This window comes from Zonotrichia leucophrys, chromosome Z (genome assembly GCF_028769735.1).
Source record: "Zonotrichia leucophrys gambelii isolate GWCS_2022_RI chromosome Z, RI_Zleu_2.0, whole genome shotgun sequence".
Classification (NCBI taxonomy): Eukaryota; Metazoa; Chordata; class Aves; order Passeriformes; family Passerellidae; genus Zonotrichia; species Zonotrichia leucophrys.
Window position 1 is genome coordinate 37,518,552 of NC_088200.1, and position 18,168 is coordinate 37,536,719.

The window sequence follows — 18,168 nt, forward strand, 5'->3', positions numbered from 1 at the left end:
TTTAACATCTGGCTAGTATCTTACTAGCTTATTTGAAGAGAGTTGGTGTCCTCATTTTGAATTTTAATGAAGACCACACTGCATAAATCACTGACATTAGATTCCCCACTGGTACACTTGGCCTTGATGGAAAGCTGAAGCAAGACAAAAACAAATAAATGCCATTACATTACTGCGAATGAATAATCCAAATCATGGGTCGTCCACAGCACCTGACTATGACTGCCACATTCAGTCTTTACATAGTTCAGGGGCAAAATTAAGAAGCAAACTTCAGGTCTCTTGTTTTATGATACAGCTTGATTTATGATTTATGTGTTCTACAGTCACTTAGAAAGCTATGATTTTTTTTTCCATCTCTGAGAAAGGAAAAATGCCACACTGGGACTTAAGTTGTATGAACACTTACAAGTATTTTTAGATGGACAACTCTGATTTGCTTTGTCAAACTACCTGCTACTGCACTCCTATATTCCTAACAGAAAGTCATAGCACAGACTGAGACAGGGAGACAGGGAAAAAAACTGAGATATACTTAACTTGACAAGTGAGTCAGACTTTACTTGCTTAGGTCTCAGGTCTTATTCCACGCTGTGCTCTGAGAGAGAGACAGGCACTATTCCAGGTCTGACTGTGGATTATATTGCAGCTTCTGAACAGGAGACATTCAGGCCTCTTGGAGGTACCCAGAATATACAGAGAATACATGATCTTGTCAGACTGATTTTCTTATCTGTATCTAGAAATGTGTTAATTTATGCACAAATCTAGCCATGTATAATGATCTTGCTTTTTCCCCTACTAGCTCTGCAGAGTTAGTGTTAGGCCTTTCCATAAAATGATCACTATCTGAGATAGTGATTCCACCTGAGAAAATTCTTGACCTGAATGAGCTTTTCCTTCATTGACACTGAGAGATTTGAAGTTTGTTGAGCTCATTTCACACTGAGGGATTCATCATTTACAGTCAACAGAGCTGAAGTCTCTAAAATTTAAACTCCCAGCAAGATCTCAGTGAAAAATAGAAACATAGTCTCACAATAAGAACTAAGACATAAAAACATTGCAGAAGTATTCATACTGACTTTAGAATGTGATTATTTACTGCACAGCAGTGAGTATGGGCATTGAGAATGCCATCTGCTGGTAAAAGCAGCATGAGGAAGTACAATTCCTTGTAAGGCAACTTCCAAAAATAAGAAAGTTAAGAAACTTGATGTGGTCAGTTGTTTGGTTTGGGTTTGTTTGGTTGTGCTTTCTTTTTTTTTTTTTTAACTGCTAATTTGAAGTTGGGTTTTTTTCTTCCAATAAACTAGCTTTACCTGCGTGATATGATTAATTTTATATAGAAACTTAGGTGGGAATGGATTTTGAACCAGAAGACAATTACAACTTTATTTTGCACTGGAAAAGACTGACTTTTGAAAATTGTAACAATTTAAAAGATATAATACATAACAAGGAAATATGAATAGAGCTGAAAGACTGAGATTGCTTCTACTTTCTTGCTCTTCTCATATGGGGGGAGGCCATATGAGAAGCAGCTGAGGACACTTGGATGCTCAGCCTGGAGAAGGCAAGACTGAGGGGAGACTTCAGTGTGGTCTTCAACATCCTTGTGATAGGGAAGCAGAGGGATGGGTGCCGATCTCTTCACTCTCATGACCAGTGACAGGACTCAAGGAAGTTGCATGAAGCTGAGTCAGGGGAGGTTTAGGATGGATACAAGGAAAATGTTTTTCATGCAGAGGGTGGCTAGGTACTGGAACAGGCTCCCCAGGGAAGTGGTCACAGCACCAGCCTCATAAAGTTCAAAAAGTGTTTGGACAATGCTTTTGGGCACATGGTGTATGCGGTTGCTTGGGTGTCCTGTGCAGGGCCAGGAGTTGGACTCAGTGATCCTTATACTTCCCTTCCAACTCATCAAGTTCTGTGATTCTCCTATTTCACTGGATCTCAAAAGTAATTCTCAAGAATTTATGAACTATTTGGTAAGAACATGGAAAACTGTACAGTACAAATTGAAAAAAAAAATCAAACTCAGCAGTGAATCTATTTGTTAGTGTGCCATCACCTAGAGCAAGTGATTCCAAGCTTTCTGTGGCCAGTTTGTGATTTAACCACAAACAGTGGACAAAGCCTGTCTGGTAACTCCACTTACAATCCAGTGATTGATATCCTAGGACTACAGCAAGATGTACAGAAGCCGTATCTCTGCTGGTTTCAAAATTGTCTCTGCTGAGTTGAAAACCTTTTCCTTCTCTTTTTTTTTTTTCCCTCAATGATAACTGATGAAGTGTTTTATGGCATCCAGTTCCATAGCCAAAAACCAACCAAGTTACCTAAACTAACTAACAAAAACCAACCGTTTTTTGTTAGATAGTTTAGGTAACCAAACCAACCAAAAGGTCTAATATTGGCCTAGTGTTTTCTGAGTGTCCCATCATTGCAAGCCAATCAGAAACATGGGACAGTACATGAGAGTAAGATTTGGTGGGGTTCAGAAAGGACTTGGTCTAAACTTGATTTGATTATTGCTTAGACTAAGTTAACAATCACTGACAAAGAGATGTCCATCTGCTCAAAAGTAAGACCAAAAAAAAAGTTGGAAGGGACAGATGTCAACTCAAACATATTTAATAGCAGAGGGAAGCCAGAAACAAAAGTGAAAACTACAAAACACAATTTGTGAGCAGAGTCATCTCTGACCACAGCTTTTCCTAAACTCATCTCTTAGAAAGTACATATTATTTATTGTCAGCTGTGGTGCGGCTCCAAGGCAGTGCACCTGGAAGATCCAAACCTGACAAGATGCCATTCACATTTTTCCACTAAGTTACCATGACTTACTCTGACATATAGGAAGGTTCCAAGAGGAGGAGCATGGAAAAAGGAAGGTAAGTGTCATCTTGGATGAACACAAGTTTCCCTCAAGTCCTGAAAACATCAGCATTTTGGGAAAGAAAGGAACAGGATACAAGGTTTAAAATAAGCTTAAGAAATTTAAAGAAATAAGGAAAATAACATTTTTTAACATCAGCATCACAGAATGAAGCCTTTGATCTCTCTTCCATGCAAAAGCTGCCCCTGCAGGGCTACCAAAGCTGTCTCTGAAACAAGGCAGTAGAGCCCTGTTAACTCAGAGCTGTGGGGAAGGTAAATGCTAGTGTGGTGAGACTTTCCTGATGGATCTTCTGAGAGGCCCATCACTGGTGAGATCATTCCTCTTCAAGGGACTGAAGTCTGGGGCTGAACTCTCCTGGGTGGAGGTACCAGCCGTCTGTGGCTGTCGGGCTAGCTCTACAGGACTGCCCTGCACACCACTCCTTCACTTCCCACTGTGAAAGAAAGATCTCAGGGCACTCCCTTCTTTAACATCGTCCCTGACTAAAAGTCTAGGCATGAAGGCAAAAAGCTTTAAATCTGCCAGGATTGGAATATTGCCCTGAATATAACACGCTGTATACAACACACAACTGCTACCCTGGAGAGCAGCACTGTGTTAAAAAACTCACTTGATTCTCAGAGCACTCTAGGAATTCATGAGGACACATGTAATTACATAGATTACCAGCTGTCTCCCAACACTGCATGAAAACTCCAGTTAGGAATGAAAGTCAGAGGAGCATCAACTCTTCAAGTATGTAACATGTTGTGTGAAACTCAAAAAAGTAGAGATACACCAAATAAAGTGAATCTCTATACATTTTCTAGATTCTCTGCAAGAAGCTCTGCAAGATTTATTGGCCCAGAATATACTTTTAATTTAAAGCAAATTAATTACAAAGGGTGCACACAGCCCATGAAAAGGTCCAGAAATGAAAACAATACCTTCTTAGGTATGTAGGGGTCTAATGAATGGCTGCACTATACTGTTCAAGAGACTGAACAGTAAGTCTATCATGTTTAAGGAAATCTGCTGGCTTGATTTTCTTGCTCTCCTTCCTCTGACTACTGTCTACAAATGGCTGTGGAGAACCCACAACCCCCACCAATTAGCACAACCCAGTAAATGAGCTTCCCCCACTCAACAGCTCCTAACAGATTAATACTTTAAGATCCTTCTATTCATCACAAAATTAGTATGTTGGCAAAGTCTCCTTTCATATGACAATCCACTGCTTGACATACAACGACACTATCCCACCAAAGCTGAAGACAAAATGTGATTCTTGTTATAATTACAGGCTTTAATAGGTACTGAGGGTTGTTAGGTGCAGAGCAAGTATTCTCACTACAGAGACTTCAAGAATATAATTGGTGCACCCAAACTATTTAGGCCATTGAGATGGTCCTATGATCAAAGACACCCATCCCTACTTTTCAAGAGTAGGTTTTAGATAGATAGATAGATAAGATAGCATATTGAAACATAAAAAGAATGGAATTACTGCAACAGGGGACAGGAAGATTAAAATATGTAAAGTTGCTGGGAAATGGTAAATGTGCAAAAGCCTAATTAGTATTGAAAAATATTTAAATCTTCCATGTCTAATGAACTTTTAGAATTTGAGCTTTCCAGCTAATAATGTTAGGTTTGAAAAAATCAATAGCACTATATAAATTATTATGAGCAATGCCATTAAATTAGTGCCTTGAGACAAGCATTAAATCCTATCCCACGATACTCTTGAAGGCTTACTTTCTATATCTGTTTAAAGTACTGGCCACATACAAAATATACATTTTTTAAAAAGTTTTTCCAAGTGTTGTGCAAGTTCTAGAAGACCAGGAAAACTACAGGACACAGTCTGAGGTTAAGAAAGCATGCTGGAAGGCCATAATACCCATGACAGGAAGTGTACTGCTTCCAAGCCCTAAGATCAGAAGCAAGACTCCTGTAGTTGGCCTCTCTTAGGGCTCCGTCAAATTTCATCCCCTTTGCTTTGAGAAGTTAAACAATGGTGTCAGCAAATAAAAACCTGACTGGAACACAAATACCTGCGTGCAACGCCACGTTCAGCAACAAAAGCCAGAGCAGAGGAGGAAGGTGGGGTTTTTAGTTACCAAGATGGGGGCTGTTCAGAGACTGGCTGGGAATTATTTTCTTCACCATTGTAATTGGTTTGGTTTTGGTTGTTTCTTTGGTTTTGTCTTCACCTATTGACTCACCTTTATCTGGACCAACGAGTTTTCTTACTTTTGCTCTTTCCAGTCAGGTGTGGGGAGAGATTCAATCCACTATGAAGAGTTTACAAGACCTAGGAAAGCTTATTCATTAGTCAGGACATGGGAGCCAAAGCTGGCATCAGTCTTCTCTTCAGAGAAGACTGAAGGAAAGAACTGTCGTGACACTGGCCCAGCTTCCAAAGGCAGCCTTCGACAGCGGGAGTTGACTTCCAGGTGAAAGTTTGCGTAGTTCCTTAGAATCACTCAGAGATTATGCAGGCTAAGAATATGGCTAATCTCTCACAAAAATTTTTTTCTTTTTTTTTGTTTTTGCTTTGGAGGGTTCTTTTGTGAGGTTGATTGCTTGTTTTAAATAACACCCCAAGCTTTCCAGAGTTGCAGATGGGCACAATGTACCACACAATTGCAATGCATAAGACAGGGGCAGAGGGACACAAGATGGTGATTTATCTCACCAATACAGACAAGCTTTGAAGTACTAAAATACATAAAATTGCAATACCAAAATAATACTGAAATTCACACAAGTTTGTTTATGAATTGGTTATTATTTTAATACAATTTTTTACACTCAATCTTTTATTTTATCAGAAACTGGTTTTGAATCACAAACAGATTAAAATCTGCAAATTCACGGCACCAGAAGCACTGCTTTTCTTCTCAGCTCTAGGAACAGATTACCACCAGCAACTACAACCCCAAACTAACCATCTTGTCTTTTTGGTGGGACCATCTGGGGGGTTGATGCAAAAACATACACCTTTCTTACAGAAGTATCCAGCTTTCTATTTGGGACTGACTGCAGTGCTTAACTCGCCTACTCACAGGGGCTGTGAGGTACTGTGGAATACTCCTGGCAGTCAGGATCAACGGATTTGCAGCCAGTGTGGATGCATCTCTTGTACCTGTCTCTACAAGGCAGATGACAGCTGGAGCACTTGCAAGGTCGCTCTCAGTAGCCACAGTGCCAACTCTCATTCTACAGATGGCAGTGGGAGTAAACACGAGCTCCCCATTCCGCCCAGTCTGGACACAGGGAGTGTCTCAACTCTTCTTACTTGGGTCTGGTTCTATCTCTGAATACTGGGGTAGGCAATTCACTTCATATGAAGTAATATTTGTATCTTTCAAGGAAGAAGACAAAATGTTCACTTTTTTGCTAATTAGGGGTATTTTTGTTTCTGTTCCAACTTCAAAATACTAGATAGTACTTTCTCTAATCCGAAATCCAATCCAATTATTTCAGAGATCTTTGGATCCAGTCTCTTCTCATTAAAAGGCCAATTAAAAACCTTTAATATTTCTCTGAAATAAATTAGATGAGAAAGTAAAAAATTCCACAAAAGCAAAGTAGGTAAATCTTAACAAAATTAAGAAAAACAGACATCTGACAAAAATGTTGCACATGACAAAAAGAAATTAGATTTTAAAAGTGGTAATGATATTCTGGTTACATATTTATCATAAATCCATGATGGAAGAGATGAAAGGTAGGTCATCTGTAAATGATACTGGGCAGAGGTCAGAAATAAAATATTGTTTAAATTTTCAGTTTCAGAAATCCCACATAGACAAAATATTATGAAAAAGATTGAGGAATCTCACAAACAACACATTAAGAATTATAATTCTATCAGAAAACCCTTAACAAAGTAACCTTTGTGAATATACCTGTGAATATTATAAGCATATTAGGTATGCTTAATTTTCATTCTAATAAAGAGGAATTAATTTTCTTTTTCTAATAAAAAGAAATTTGACAAATTTCATAATGCGGTAAAAATGCTATCATTACTTGTAACTAACTTAATCCCATGCCTTTGGTAGCTGCCTCACACAAGCCAAAACCTGTTCCCATAAAACAGGGGCTATTCTATAATGATTGAACTGACTGTATTTAATTTTGATACAGGCATTTAAAAATAACCTCTCACTAATTTTGCTGATTCACACTAATAGCTTAGTGTGAATCAGCAGGTACCAGTGTTTTGGCAGCAATGCAAATGCATGCTAATTTTCTTTGAGATCTTTCCTAAAAAAAGCAGAAATGGAAGTCAATGCCAGAATGATTGTCACATAAGTGCAACACCTTACTCACTGTAAAAGATAAAGAGAGTTATTAGAATCTCTAGAATTTTAAATAGTACTAAGAAAAGAAGGCTTTTGCAATTTTTGTATCCAAACACATAGGCTATTACACCGTAATCCTCTCCCAAACCACCAAAATCCTTGCATCTCCCCACAAAAAGCTCAGGAGCAGTCCAGTGCATGTGCTCCCATCAACATCCTCCGACAGGACCCAGGGGCTCCTGGCTCTGTGCTGCTGAGCAGCTCCACGGCTGCAGCCCTGGGCCAGTGGCAGCTGCAGGTCACCCTGCAGGGACACCATTTGCAGCCACTGCAGCGTGAGTCAGCTCAATTACCTTTCCCAGTCTGCCTCCATTTTCCTTCGTTCAAGGCGCAAATACTTTGAGACACAAAGCAAGTCTTGCTGCCAACTAAAATTAACTTCCCCAAACGTATAATGAGCTAAAATGATCCCACTCAATAGCTACTCCAGCTATGATCACAGCCTCTAAATACCTGAAGAATCATATTTGTAGCATATCCCTAAATGTGCATACCAGACCACCTGAGATCTTAAACAAAATTAATTGCCAGGCAGTTATGGCATTCTGATAGCACCTGAAAAGCCTGGTCTTGACTTCCTGTCGCTTTTCCCTTTCTTTCATTTCAAATAACAGGTTTAGCTCAAGTACCTATGTCCTGATTTGAGGAATTTTGATGAACTGCAATTTCCAAGTAAATCAGCACAAAACCCATGGTGTTCAGGATTTTATTAGTGATCCACAAGATCACATGGCAAGCTACTAGGTGTGATGTTAAGTGGTTTAAGATCTGCTTTGACAAAGGAAATGGGACTATACACTAATTCATTGAAGTACAGAGCTGTGCATATTGCTGACCAAAATTCCCAGATCCAAAAGTTCTCCGTAGGTTATGAGCAGCCCGAAACCGTAACTTTTGAAATGGTAACTGTCAGAAGGGAAGTTGTTAAGGCTTTATGGAACAATGACAGTACCATAAAGCAAAGACTTCTTAGGAAGCCCAAAGGAGGCAAGCCCACTGCTGCTGCTGCAGATAGCTGCCAAGAGGAAATAAGGCATGTCTTGCACTTTGCCAAGATCCCCTTTGGCTGCAGGCAGGCTGGCAATAAAATAGTCCTAGGCACAGGTAAGGAAGGACTCGTTTAAGTCAGCAGTTGGCCTCTGCACTGGCTAATGGGCAACAGGAGGCCTCCTGGTACTATCCACATAGGAAATGCACAGACGTTCTTGATAACCACAGGACAAAGTAGAAAGTAGCCACAGTGCATAGCTTGAGCAGTATTTATTAGAAGGTTGGGGGTGAACAGCTTTTTAAATAAAACGGATTTTATCTAGACAAAGGCTTGAATATGCACCAATGCAACAGTTAAGTGTCTCCAGATGGAAACTGGCAGATAAAATACCAGTGTACAAATCTTACAGAAGGGCCTTCAACAGCTTCATCCTACCCCACCCAAAAACATGGTCTTTTGTGAGGATGCTTTATGCAGCTGAAACTTTCTTGTTAATGAAGCAAAGATTGGTAGGTACAGCTGCAATTTCAAATGAGCTCTTTCCAAGACTCTCCACTTGTTCTGCCTCACTACCAGGTGCACATTTTCTTTTCCAGCTTCTACATTGTTTGCATTTTTTTGTCCTTTTCATATTACCATAAGATAGAAGTTATCAGTACATGACAAAGAAAACAGAGGCACCACTGGAATACCCCTTTAAAGTCATGGTGCCTGTTGTCATGGCAACCATTTAATTAGTTCTGTTACTCATTTTTCACCAGCACCTGGCAACATCACCTCTCCAAGATCTGAATAATAATTAAGGAGTCTGCCAAGTCAGCTGCTTTACAAGGTAGTAGAAAAGATCTGCAGGAATTTCCATTCTGAATCTTATTTCTAAGGAATCACAAATCACTCATAAATTGCCCAACCGCTGAATACAGTGTGCACAAATATTACCTTGACAACCCATCCCCTTGAAAAGAACACAAAAATAGTCTTGGGATCTAATCATGCTCCCTGCAGTACCAGTACCTACATTGCTATTCACTACACAGGGAGGGGCATAAGACCTTAAATTCTTTAAGTGAAAACACACAAATGCTTTGACAGACAATCGCTTGCATGTCTTTCTTTTGACATTATAGGTGTATGGCATGGGGACAGGCCCCATTTCCTCCAAGCTTCCTTTTGCAGAAAGATTGCTACCCTTCACATTGTTGCTGTCCATATCCTCAAGCTATTCTGAGAAGCACACAAGCACCACCCCAATTACCATAATTAAACACGATCATCAAACAGGCTCCAGTCAGCCAGCAGTCGGACCTGAGAAAATCAGGAGCCTTCCTCAAGAGTAAACTGTCCCTATATGTGAGCTGCACAGAGACTTCAGATTCAAAAGGCTGGAAAGAAAAAGGTTGTTTAATTACATTCCACAGGCAATCCCATCACCTTGGATGAATACTTCCCTTGGACAAAACGTCACCTAGTTACCTAAATTCCACTTCTGAGTTTGGGACCATAAAGGAATACAGACTTACAATCATCTCTTTGATAGTCCACCGTTACAATGGTTGAACACCCAAAATTTAATATTTGGGTGCTGTAACAAAGTAAACACTCTGACATCTTATTAGAATGTGGCAACAAAAAACCCTTCTCTCTGCCAAACAGCAGAGAGGATACAAAGGAGCCTCATACGGAATTCAATATCAGAGAACAGCAGAAAGAAACTAAAATAATTCTCTGGTCTGTACAGTGGGCTTCTGGAGGTACAAATGCGCTTCTCCACAAAATTTTAGATGAGAAGTTGATCAAAATGGATAGCTTTATCCCTTGATATTGCCTTTATTCAAGTTTCAGGCTCCCTTCATGCTTTGTAAACACAGATTTTGGCAGTTTATTGTTTAAAGATTGAGCAATCATGAAAAACACATTCATTTCTGCTTGTCAGATATGTTGATGAATTCCAGTCACATGCAATTAAGCTAGAATTCAACACAATAGCAGATTAAACAGCTAAGTCTAGACAACAAGGGGGAAAATAAAATCAAAAATACAATTCCCTGAGAAAAATTCCTAAACAATTCTACATTCTTTCTGCTGGAAAAGGGCTGCACTAGCTTATCTTATTTATTATATGAAAGTAGAGTATTTGTTTTATTTTAAATCACGCAGCGGTATTAGAATGTATAATCTAAAAGAGGAAGGAAAAACACAAGTCATGTGGTAATATTTTTGCTACAGCAGCAACATAGGACCTAAGTTTTTAAAGTAGAACAAAGATATGGGATAAATGGGATACACTGCATTTTGCATTTCTTAAATTTTCTCTCTGTAAAGCAAAGCAACAAATGTCACTGAGGAATTGAATTGGCTTCATGACATTAAAATGAAATGAAAGACAAGTATTTTAGGCCCCAGTTTACATCCACATAAATAAGGGGCTACATGTCTTTACTCAAAAATCTTCATGCTGTATATTGTTTTATTGGTTATGCTGGTTTTCAAACCAGAGGATGAATCACAGAAGTATGTAATTTTTTCTTAACCCTGGCAGTGCTTCACTCTCTCTAGATATGGAAGATACAGCAAAAACTGCTTTAACATATGCTGCAAGAAGAAAAAATTAGTTACACAAGACATTTTTAAAACCAATGTTGTCTTGCTAGAAAGGCATCAGGGTCTCTTTGTCAAAAGTGTATAGCAACGGACCTCAGGAAGGTGATTTAGTAGTATGATACAAAATTTCATAGCCCTTTTCACCACACGAGAGGTTCCAGAAGCTGGAATTTTTAACACTTGTCAGTAGTAGGTTGTACTGTATGACAGCACTCAATATGGATATGGCCACAATGATTTCACCAATGACAGAAACCTCTACTACTTTGAAAAGGTCATATGTGTTCACACAAGAAACCCAATTAAATTCATCCATACTCATTCAGCAATGGTATAAAGTGTAATGAGATCTTAGAAAACTTACCGAACACTTGATTCTCATGAAACCAGAGCAAACCCAAACTTTACATTTCACAAAACTGGTAAACAAAAGTTTCAATTTATTGAATGAATCCTCTTAAGGAAGAATGAGCTTGGAAAAAAGGCAGCAAAAGAGATTTAGTCTTACTAACCCAATATATTTCTGATTTCCTCATGCAAGCCAAAGAGAGTTCCTGGGAGTGAAGGCAGACTTACCATAATGCAGCTTCTCATACCAAGAAAGATAAATAAGTTCAAGTCCTTTGGGGAGAAGCACAGGGTTCGAGCTGCAGTAGTGCAGCAGGTGTGACATCAGTTCTGGCTCTGTCCCACTACAGAGCTAACCTTCCCAGTTATTGTTTTGTGTGTACACCACCTACCACAACAGGCTTCCGTCACTGGACTACAGATTGGTGCCACATGAAGAAACTGTTCAATCAAAAGGTGAGTTTTCTTAACTTTAAAAAGGCCCTAAAACTACTGTGCCAGGCAATTTCTGAGTGTAATTTAGCAGTTCTGTTCTTAAACTCACCTCGAACTTCAGGAGAGAATCGAGCTGAATGGCGAGACACAAATAGCTTCAGTTCTTGATCCAAGTTGCATTCGACCAAATTTGTGTCCCATGATCGGATTCCTAAAATTCAAAATACAAAACGCATGTAGCTTGACACATGAGCACTGGAAGTTTTAACTGAGTACTTTTCTATTTGCATTCAAACTATTTGCATTTTTCTGAATTCCAAGCCCAGCCTCGCTTTCTTCCAAGGCACAAAGCAATTTTTTAAAATGCATTCAGAAGGATCAGAAAAAAACCATCTGCCTTTCCAAAGGGTGACCATTCTTCAAGGCCCCGGCTTTAGAGCTGCAGTAGTAGCCACTTTACAGTAAGTTACCAATGTCCCTGACATGACTTTAAAATCCTAACATACAAATTTACAAAAACAGAAGTGAATCACCCAGAGGACTCTTCAGTCATGTTGTCCTTTTTAGAAGAAAAAGACAGCATTACCTAGCATGCTGCTAATTAATATTTAAATACAAAGTATTAAATTGCTGACCTCTTCATTCAGTATCTTTGAAGCATACCATATTTTAAATTAAAATTCAAGTGATCTTTTATTTATGAAGTGTCAGAACTCCAGTTTTGAAATTTGAAAATGCTGTGCTTGATCTTCTTTTTCTTTAAAAACCAAATTGGACATCCCTGTTCCCTACTGTTTTTCTCCCAGCTACTTAAAAAGTAAGACACTTGACACTTACATGACCAAAAAAATATATTATTCCAAAGTAGATTTTTAAGGACTGAAATTTGACCAGGGAAAAAAGTCATTGCAGCCAAAAGACAAGTTTCTAGTCTTCCATAAGATTTTAATGAACAATTTGGAAAAAAAAAAGAATACGCTTCAGATTTTTATATAATTTTGTTTTGAAATTGTTGTGAAAATCTTCTACTTTTGAAATAACGAGCAGGGTGTAACACTACTAGTGAGTCCAAGCACTACTGCCATTTTGAAAACCAAAATTGCACTCTTTTTTTGTCCAAAAAAATCATCATTACATTTACAGAAATGAACTGGCAAACATAAAATGGATTGCTGGTGAGGAAGTGTCTGATGGCCCCTCCCCACATGACCATGCTTTTGTATGGAGTTATTGGATTAGACCACTTTGGGGTTTGACAACAAGATGCCTGAAGAGGTCTGTGTCCAAGCCCTCAGAATGAGTCTGGATTTAACACTTCCCTCAGGGTTTCAGGCTGTGGATGTTACTTCAATGCCACTTCCCATGCTATATGTATTTTCTGTGTCAAGGCAGCATAAACGTCAGAACTTAGGCAGAAGCCATGTTGCAGAGACAAAGCATGAGGGGAAAAGTGGGAATAGCAGAGAAACCAGATCTGCAGTGCTAGTCTCCCATTGCACCTCTGAGTAGGTTCTCCATGCAAATATGAACATCTGCATTTCAAGAGCCTGAAGCCTCTGCAAGAAGAACGCATCCAGGGCTCTTCCTTGTCAGCATCCAAGTAAAGGTAGTAGCAAGCTTAGTGTAACATGCTACCAACAATTAAGTAGCTGCCATTTGAATCTCAAGAAAAAATTGAAAATACAGTATTGCCTGTGTGTTCCATAACCACTTGAGAAAAATAACTGAGCTATAACCAGCCACCTCCACTTCCTGACTGACGCATCATTGTTCAGAGGCATAAGTAGCAAGACTTCTGCAAGTCTCCTTACTTTGTTTTCTCAGAAAGCACTTGGCCATATGGTAAATTTTTGGGACAAGTTTTGGCAGGCAAATACATCTAAACAGGCTTTAATATCTTCCAGGTGCTGGAATATCTGAGAGTAAGAACACCAAGATGATATAATACCATACAAATAGAGCACATATGAAAACAATAACTATGAAACTGACATTGATCACAAAGCTGAAGTGCACTGAATGAATGAGTGCTGAACTTCAAGAAGCTTGAAGAGAAATAGCTCCCTGGCTTATGACACCAAGCTTGGGCAGAGAAACTACAATGCTTTCTGGAGGTCCGCTAAACAACACGGACTATGATTCGTCAGTGCTGCTAATGAAAGGACTGGTCCACCATCCCTAGCTGCTTTAGATGTGATCCTAATTTGCGGTAGGGATAAGATTCTGATTAGATGTAGTCAAGATTGCTCAGTCATTGCCTGATTCAGCCAGGCAATGTCCAAAATACAGAACTCAATCCAAAAAAAATTGGAAATTAAAAAAAAAAAAGCCAAGGGCATAAAAGCCTTTATGCCCTATGCATACAAACTGAAGCTGGAATTTGGGTAGACTATCCAAAATATGCAACTGCATGATTCAGAAATCTGAATGCAAAAATTATGCATGTGTATTACAGCAGAACAAAATGTATTAAATGAATGATATCACTATATCAGGTTTTGGGCAGAACAAAGGTAAATGTGGATGAAAAATCCAAGGTCAGCCCAATGATGGCTTAGCAGTGTGGACGAAACTGCTGTAAACATGGCGGAACTGGAGCTATTTCTTTCTTTATGCAGTCTTAAGAGTGCAGTGCCACTAGACACAGGAATAATCAGACAGCAGGGAGGGCACACCCAGTAGCATCTGCTAAATCAGTAGAAAAATCTTGAAGCTTTCTCTTCACTCCCCTCTTCTCTTTTGGTGGATGGTGGGTTGGAGAATTGCCTCCTTAGCAAAGTCACATCCAAAATGTAATTAATGAAAATGCGTCTTGCCACACCATTCCCTCCCCACGATATATTAAGAAATGACTCTGCATTCCACCAGGTTGCGTAGCATCACGCCACTGATGTGTTATCAGCAGATGTTTTCTTTGACACGTTGCTCTGCAGTTTGGCGCATGAATCCACAGTTTTCACTGATGGTACCCAGGAGATGTACCAGAGAAGACAGTAAGGCAGAGTTATCAAGAACCAAAATGCATTTAAAGCTCTGTTGAGAATAAAGGCAGCAAGAAGTGGGTTTTTTTCCAGACTACAACAGACTTTCCAAATAGAAAAATATTATCTGAGCCCACAATTGCCTCACATAGAAAAAGCATCAGACTCCCACTGTATTCATCCAGAAAAATGTACCTCAAAATTTCACCAAGGAGTTTTCTTAGCAGGCAAAAATCTCAGTCAGATGGTCTGATACTAGAAACTGCAAGGTGACTTCTAATCCAAAACGATGAATTAAAAGGCCAAACATTCCCTCTAAACACTTAAACCTGTAAATGAGTGTTCTGCTTAGTGGCAGGAGATAACAGCAACTGAGCAATGCAGCAACGACTATACAATAGGAGATTCAAGAAGAGACTGGAGAGCAATTCTTCAGAGGAAGGGTATTAGCTGTCTTGAGGGAAGAAATTTTACCAATTTGCTTTATAATCTTTGACAATTTAATTAAAATGCAGCCAGTTCTCTTCTAACACAACTGAAAATTAGATAGAGTTAAGGAAGTGCAATGCTGAAGAAGCTCTGAATGACAAAGCACCTGCCTCAGTAGCTCTCCCCAGGAGACAATGGTAGCAATAAAGATGAACAGGTTATGATGAAATTGGTTAGCTGAGATGAGGATGCCTTTTCCCTCAAATAGTAATGAAAAAGAATTCAGAGAAATAACCAACTAAAGCAACAATGGTTGAGAAAGCAACAATAGAGACACAGATGAAGTCCTAGCTGGACTGCTGAACCACACCTACATGACAAGGCTGCTACCAATTCCCCGTTCCGGGATCGCTTCTCCACTCTTAACAATGGCAGTTCCTGAAATCTTTGTTTTCACCAGCCCAGAACAAAAAAATACAAATTATAAAATCAGCTATCAACTGAGTTTAAATAACTGTAAGGTCTGGCAATAATTTTCTTCATTCTTTATTCCACTAATACTGCAACAGCTGTTGGTTTTTTGTTTGTTTTTTTTTTTCCTCCTCTCCGCATACACACTGCAATCTATTGTATCAGAAAGCACAACGAAAACTTATAAAACTGTCATTTCACTCGCAATACCACCCTGCATCGCCGCCTTAAGAAAAGGACAAATAAATGCCGAGTCAGAGGAGCCCGCAGTCGGACAATAACCTGAGCTGAGCCCTTGGGTAAAAGCCTTGTTACTCATATGGGTTTTCTTTATTGGAACATATAAGCGTCTATAGAACTTGGGTCCTGAAAAAATTGTCCAGACGACAGAAAAGTACCAGCGCCCAAAGTTAGACACAAAGGCGCGGCTGCGCTCCCGCCCGCGCAGCCCCTGCCGCCGAGAGGGAAAACGCCCCGAGCCCCGCCGGTGGGCACGGGGACTGCGGGCGGCATCCGCCCCACAGCACAGCACAGTGCAGTGCAGTGCAGCACAGTGCAGTACAACGCAGCCCATCCCAGCCCAGCCCATCCACCCCATCGCCAGCCGCCCTTTGTCCGCCCCGAGCAGCACCGGGACCGCAGTGCGGACCGTGCCACGCCCACCCGCCGGTGTCTCCGGGCAGACGGGCTCGGCGGCGGGCGCTGCGCTCCCCAGCCAGCCCCTCCGCCCAGCCATCGCGGGGAGGGGGCTCGCTGCGGCTCCCGCACCCCGCTCCGCAGCGCCCGCACCCCGCGGGGGAACGTGGGGGGGTGGGCGATTGCGGCGGGACCCCCCGGGGAATAAAGCGCCGTAGCCCGCGGCTCGGCAGGCTGCGGTTCGGGGGCTATCCCGGCTCCCGGCCGCGCCCAGGGAGGGGCAGGGCGCCGGCGGGGGGTGTCGCGGCGCCCCGGCTCCCCCGCCTCACCTCGCTCGATGTTGGTGATGGCCCGCCGCAGGTGCTCCTCGGTCACCAGCTCGCCGATGACCACCAGCAGGTAAAACTTGCTGTCTAGGAAGCGGTGGGAGAGACTGGGCGAGGTGGAGGTCGGGTTGGGGATGCTGCAGGAGGGCTCCGAGTCCACTTCCACCACTACGGTGGCCATCGCCTCCGCCCCGCGGCTCCGGAGCGCTGAGCGCAGAGGGGCCGCTCGGCGGCAGCTCCGCAGGCGGCAGGGAGGGAGTGAGGGCGGGTGGGGAGGCGGCGGCGCTTTTATACGGAGACGGTGCAGGGCAGGGACCTGGTGAGGAGGAGGAGGAGGAAGGGGGGGAGCCGGCGCATCCTCCGCGCCGCCGCCGCCTTTCCAGCATCCACAGCTGATGTCATCTGCGGCAAATCCTCCCCGCGGCGGCCCCCGGAAGCAGGAAGGACGCGGGGGGCGAACAACGCCCCGAGGGGTGCGCCCCGCGCCTGGCGCCCGGCCCGGCCGAGGACCCCTGGGCCCGCGCCCCCCGCGTCCCTGCTCCCCTTTCGGGGCGTCACCCTGCCCGGGCCGGTTACCCCTAGGCCCGTCCCTTACACAGGGCGATGAGGAGCCGCAGGTGATGGCCTGGCAGACCTGCTGAGCTCATGCGGGAAAGCGGGCATCGGGTTCCAGCAGCGCTCCAGAAGCGGATGAAAAAGCAGTGCCACTGCCCAAAGCCAGCTGTCCTCTCCTACATCTTGCTGTACCACTGCAGCAAAATTTGAGTCATACTTAAACACACACCCTCACCCAGCAATCTAAATGTTCTTTCTTACTTTTTAAATTTGAGAGCAGTTAATTCGATAAGATACTTCACACACAGCCCTTCTGCACATATTCAATGCCCAGAAAAACACTGGTTTTGGACAACATGCTGAAACCTCTAGTCTTAGCTTGTTCAAAGCTGCAGAAATTCAGACGGCTTTGATAAGTGGTGTTGACCGGGCTCAAGCATCTCCAGGGAGCAATGATAGCAGAAAACTTACACAATGACGGAACCAAAGATTTTATTTCTCTACTCACAGATATTAGTATCTACACCCTAGTACTCAGTGATAACCACCTCTGAAAAATGTCTTGCTCTCTCCTAACAATGGATGGAGAAGTCAAATGTGATGTCTGAGATGTTCCTCTCACTTTACTGACATAAGCAAGCCACTCGTTTGCACTAAGCATCTTGTTTATATGGCCCAGGTGATGTGAGATAAATTTCACTGTGACATAGGGAAGGATATAAACTTTTAAAGCTTGTTTTTTAAGATAACCTCTTGTCCCTGACTAAGACACTTCCTCTGTCTGCAGCTTCTTACAGTACTGGGAGTGCAAATTCTCTGCCTACTGCCGAGGAGAAGAGTGCTTGCCTGGATGAGCCAGTAAATCAGCCTTGTCTTCTTCGTATTTTGTTCCAGGGCACAGTGGACTAATTCGCATGCATTTCAGGTTGTCACTCCTAAGTTTTTTCTGTCTTGCTAGCCTAGGGGCTACAAAGGTTAGAACAGCATCATTTTAAGTGCTGGTCCATAGTGTTGTATCTGTCTATAGCACCTAGTGGTTTTGATATGAATAGTTCCTCTGCATAAATACAGCACTCAGAGTCTTGGCTTACACAGTGTGGTGTGTTTGGATGTTGCATCCAAAGTACTTTTCCTG

The 18,168-nt window shown here is 41.8% G+C and overlaps 1 protein-coding gene across 1 annotated transcript in view; it reads right to left on the reverse strand.

Moving 5' to 3' along the window:
• MAP1B (microtubule associated protein 1B) overlaps nucleotides 1-16,761 on the reverse strand; it is a 70,367-nt gene extending 53,606 nt beyond the window's left edge. The window contains exons 1-2 of the mRNA XM_064736470.1: nucleotides 16,482-16,761; nucleotides 11,745-11,846 (exon numbers count right to left, since the gene is read on the reverse strand). Of these exons, the coding sequence (XP_064592540.1) occupies nucleotides 11,745-11,846; nucleotides 16,482-16,659 (280 nt within the window). The 5' untranslated portion in view covers nucleotides 16,660-16,761. The remainder of the gene's footprint in view (nucleotides 1-11,744; nucleotides 11,847-16,481) is intronic.
• Nucleotides 16,762-18,168: the final 1,407 nt, after the last annotated feature.